General features: G+C 35.6%; 1 protein-coding gene across 1 annotated transcript; it reads right to left on the reverse strand.

Annotated features, from left to right (window-relative positions):
• Window positions 1-261: 261 nt before the first annotated feature.
• On the reverse strand, window positions 262-3,223 carry LOC143609910 (endoglucanase 16-like). The gene is made up of 8 exons (XM_077084532.1): window positions 3,015-3,223; window positions 2,706-2,918; window positions 2,169-2,369; window positions 2,023-2,100; window positions 1,802-1,951; window positions 1,618-1,726; window positions 1,340-1,503; window positions 262-706 (listed from the first exon to the last, which is right to left on the reverse strand). The coding sequence occupies exons 1-8, from the start codon at window positions 3,216-3,218 to the stop codon at window positions 389-391; spliced, it is 1,437 nt and encodes a 478-aa protein (XP_076940647.1). The 5' UTR covers window positions 3,219-3,223; the 3' UTR covers window positions 262-388.
• Between the last annotated feature and the right edge of the window lie 399 nt (window positions 3,224-3,622).

The raw sequence follows: 3,622 nt of genomic DNA on the forward strand, positions 1-3,622 counted from the left end.
TATAACTTTTAAAATAAAGGCGAGCTAGGATTTGAGTACTTTCTATACACGTTTTAAATTATCATAAAACATGTGCATTTTACAATCTAAACCATTTCAACATTAAAGGAAACAAAACAAAGTATTAATACATTACATGAGATATAAGTAGTTATCCGAAAAGTATGACGACCCCAAGCCAACTAAGCCACTGATTAATTACATCATAAGACTTGTTTTCCACGTGGATTATTTTTTCTCTATCCGACCATTATGTGCCTCGCATATTATTTACAACAAATTAAGATATTCTGCCGACAATTATCTATCTCTAGATAGGATACATTGACTTACCCAAAGACACCCTAAATTTGGGTTCAATATGTGCAACACTTTGATCAAAATGATACTAGCTTGCCAGCTTTGCAAGGACCCCAACCGCGGCCGAATTGACATAGGTGCATGGCTCGGTGTAGGATGAATTAACCCGTGAGTCTATAAACCTATCTGCCTTGTCCGGACCACCAAGGATGGCACCTGTGAGCTCATTAGGGTTAGGTTTATCGACGTTGTACCAGTAAACAAAACTCATCCCGCAATTTACATCTTCAGTTGGAGCCATCACCGGCACGGATGCCCCTCGATGATGCGCTTGGAGCGGTGGGTTGTTACCAAACCCTACCATCATTGATCTCTTTAACGGGTTATCACCTAGTAAATAATCCATCTACAACAAACACACTCACATTAATGAAGGGCAAAATGCATTGTATAGAAAACAAGGCAAGCCGTTTGTGAACTATTTAAGATTAGTTTGCTGAAAGCTTGAATCGAGTCTGAGCTTAAATGAACTGGAGCTTGAGCCTAAAAAATCATAATGTTTAATAAATGAACCGAACCCCCTCTCAAGTATAAAAAAATTAAGCCCGCCCTAATCCTATAAAATAAGCATGTTTAATAAGCGAGCCCGAGCCTAAGGTTTACTTATCAAGCTCTCCTAAAAGAGCCTTTTATACATATATTTTTTGTTTAATATGTAAAAATATCCTTCTAATTGTATAAAAGTTATAATAGAAATAACTAAATATATATCATGTGTAATATATAGAAATTATAATTACACATATATGATAAATAATTACAAGCATAAAAAAATAATAAACAAATAAATAAATAATAAGTGAGTCAAACCCAAGATAATCTCGAACTTAAAAAGTCAAAATATTAAACCAGCCACTCAACTTGGTGAGTTCTTGTAAGTTGTAACCGGTTTCATTTAAACTTTTCCATGTCATCATACACATGGAAAATGATGTCCTGGTCACAGTCAACATACATATGGAAACAGTTAACGTGGTACCTGTCTTTTAGCGAAATTCATGAGTTGGACACTAGTGAAGTGTTTGTCACCACAAGTGACTTGCATATGATGTCTTTCCAACAAATCACTATAAACACTGAAAAGAAATGCGGTGGATGTCACGTATTGTGCATTTGCACCATCTCTAAAGTGAACTAACCCTCCTGCATGCATGTGCCAATTATTTCCCCTGATTAATAATAAGCATGGGTGCATATATATATATATATATATATATATATATATATATTTAAGGTTGGTATAATTAAATAAGGAACCTGGAGTGATAAAAGCTTGATGGTAGGGGCTTTCTGGAAGAACATTACATATATATCCATCAGCCTGTTGTTTAAACGTTTGAAATTCTTTTTGTCCTTCCCAATACAACTGTTAGATTTTATTTCAGGTTACATAAAAATGAAAAAATAGATAAACTCATGAAGGATTTATGAAGATATATGCCTGAGATAGAAGGACTTGGGCACCGGCAAATTTGAGATCCCAGCTGAACTCAGAAACAATTGCAGTGGTGGACTCATCTTGAATGAATTTTAAATACATTGGTCTCCTTGTTGCAATGTATAGCCATGTTGCCCCCCATAGTAACTCATCCTGAAATTATATTTATGTCAAATATTGTTATATTAATGACCAAAAATGGTTTGCTTGGGATGAAACTTTACATGATAACCGGAGTAGGAGCAATAAAAAGGGCATTCACCATCATAAGTTCCCCTATGTTCATTGGCAAATTGAAACAGCTGCAAATCGAATCGATTTCTTTTAAGAAAATAATACATATATGTAACGAAATAACCTCGTTACAAACCTTTTTGGCACTGTAAAGGAGGTTACGAGAGTAGGCCGGATCGACGTCACGGAAAACGATGGATGAAGCAGACAAAGCTGCAGCGGTCTCGGCGGCAATCTCGGTTCCGGGACAATTTTGATTAATCTCCAACACTTTTCTTGATGACTTCATGTTCTCAGGCCTCATCCAACACTCATGATCCGACACTGGATCTCCTACCTACATTTTAGAGTCAAAATCATCTAGAAGTTCATGTTTGTTGTGTGTGTATAAATATATGTGTATGTAATATCCATCAAAAGAAGTTAACTTTTGCCTCTGAAATTGAATGAAAAACAAATACTTTGATCTAAAAGGATATTGAAGTTAGTAACTGATGATAAGATTAATTGTAGTAAAATAAAACTTACTTTAGCCTGTTTCTTTTGGTTTTCAGACACCACAAACAAATGAACATACTTCACTTTTGTTTATTTGTTTGTGGTGTCTAAAAGTTTTCAGTTTTATAAAACCGAAAAACTTTTCTTGAATCATATAGGAATATAAGTTGATCACCTGAACAAACAATCGATTACGATCGGTACTCGCTTTAAGAAAATAATCGGTTCCCCATTTGATACTATCCAAAACATTTCTCATTTCGCCAGCAGATGTCAACTCCGCCTTATAAAATATAGCAGCCCAGGCCAATGTGGTCACCGTGAATGCCATCGGAAACCCATACTTGACATTATCTCCTGCATCATAGTATCCCCCCACCAAATCAACCTATAAGCACAACACAATACAAAACAAAAAATGTCAAAATCCAAAATGTGAAAACCCTAAAACATGTACATACACATCATGTTCTTGAAACCTTACACCAACTAGTTTTCCATCATCAAGAGCAGAATCACCTCTCCATGGAGGCCTAGGGTGTGGAGGAAGCTTTCCAGATCTTTGGGCCTCCAAGAAAATAATCGATTTCGTAAGGGCTTCCTTGTAATTGAAGTGTGCATTTACACACACCAAGAAACTTGTTAAGAGAGTCAATGTGATCACCAAACGACCGGATTCCGACATCATAGAATTAGCTTGGATCTTCAAGAACACACGTTTGATCTTGGTTTGTACATTTGTTTTTTTGGCGGGAATGTTATGAATGAAAAGGGTTGGTTATTTTTTGGTGGTTAAAAATTAAGGTTTAAAAATCTTTAGTACGTTGTATGTAACTAATGGTTTAAAACGTACGTACCCTTTGTGTGTATATTTCTATGGCTACCAAATGTAAAAGTGTAACATCCACATATGGCTCCTAGATTCATTTATCACCATTAATTAAGCAACAGCCACTAAATTAAACTAACATAAAAAACATATTCACTATAGGGTATATATACGCATTTGAAGGATTGGTTTGGTTGCAACATTTTGGTTTCGTGTGTACGTGTGTTTCTTCTGTGTTACATCTTAGGATCGCGTTTCTCTTG

The sequence above is a fragment of the Bidens hawaiensis genome, unplaced genomic scaffold (assembly GCF_021521415.1).
Source record: "Bidens hawaiensis isolate Kalapana, Puna unplaced genomic scaffold, B.hawaiensis_p1.1 tig00020124_1, whole genome shotgun sequence".
NCBI lineage: Eukaryota > Viridiplantae > Streptophyta > Magnoliopsida > Asterales > Asteraceae > Bidens > Bidens hawaiensis.

Coding starts and splice junctions, on each gene's coding strand:
- LOC143609910 (XM_077084532.1), bottom strand. CDS start 3,218: ATGATGTCGGAATCCGGTCGTTTGGTGATCACATTGACTCTCTTAACA. Junction 2,101..2,168: donor TCCTTTACAGTGCCAAAAAG/GTTTGTAACGAG, acceptor TTCGATTTGCAG/CTGTTTCAATTTGCCAATGA. Junction 1,504..1,617: donor TCAAGCTTTTATCACTCCAG/GTTCCTTATTTA, acceptor ACATGCATGCAG/GAGGGTTAGTTCACTTTAGA.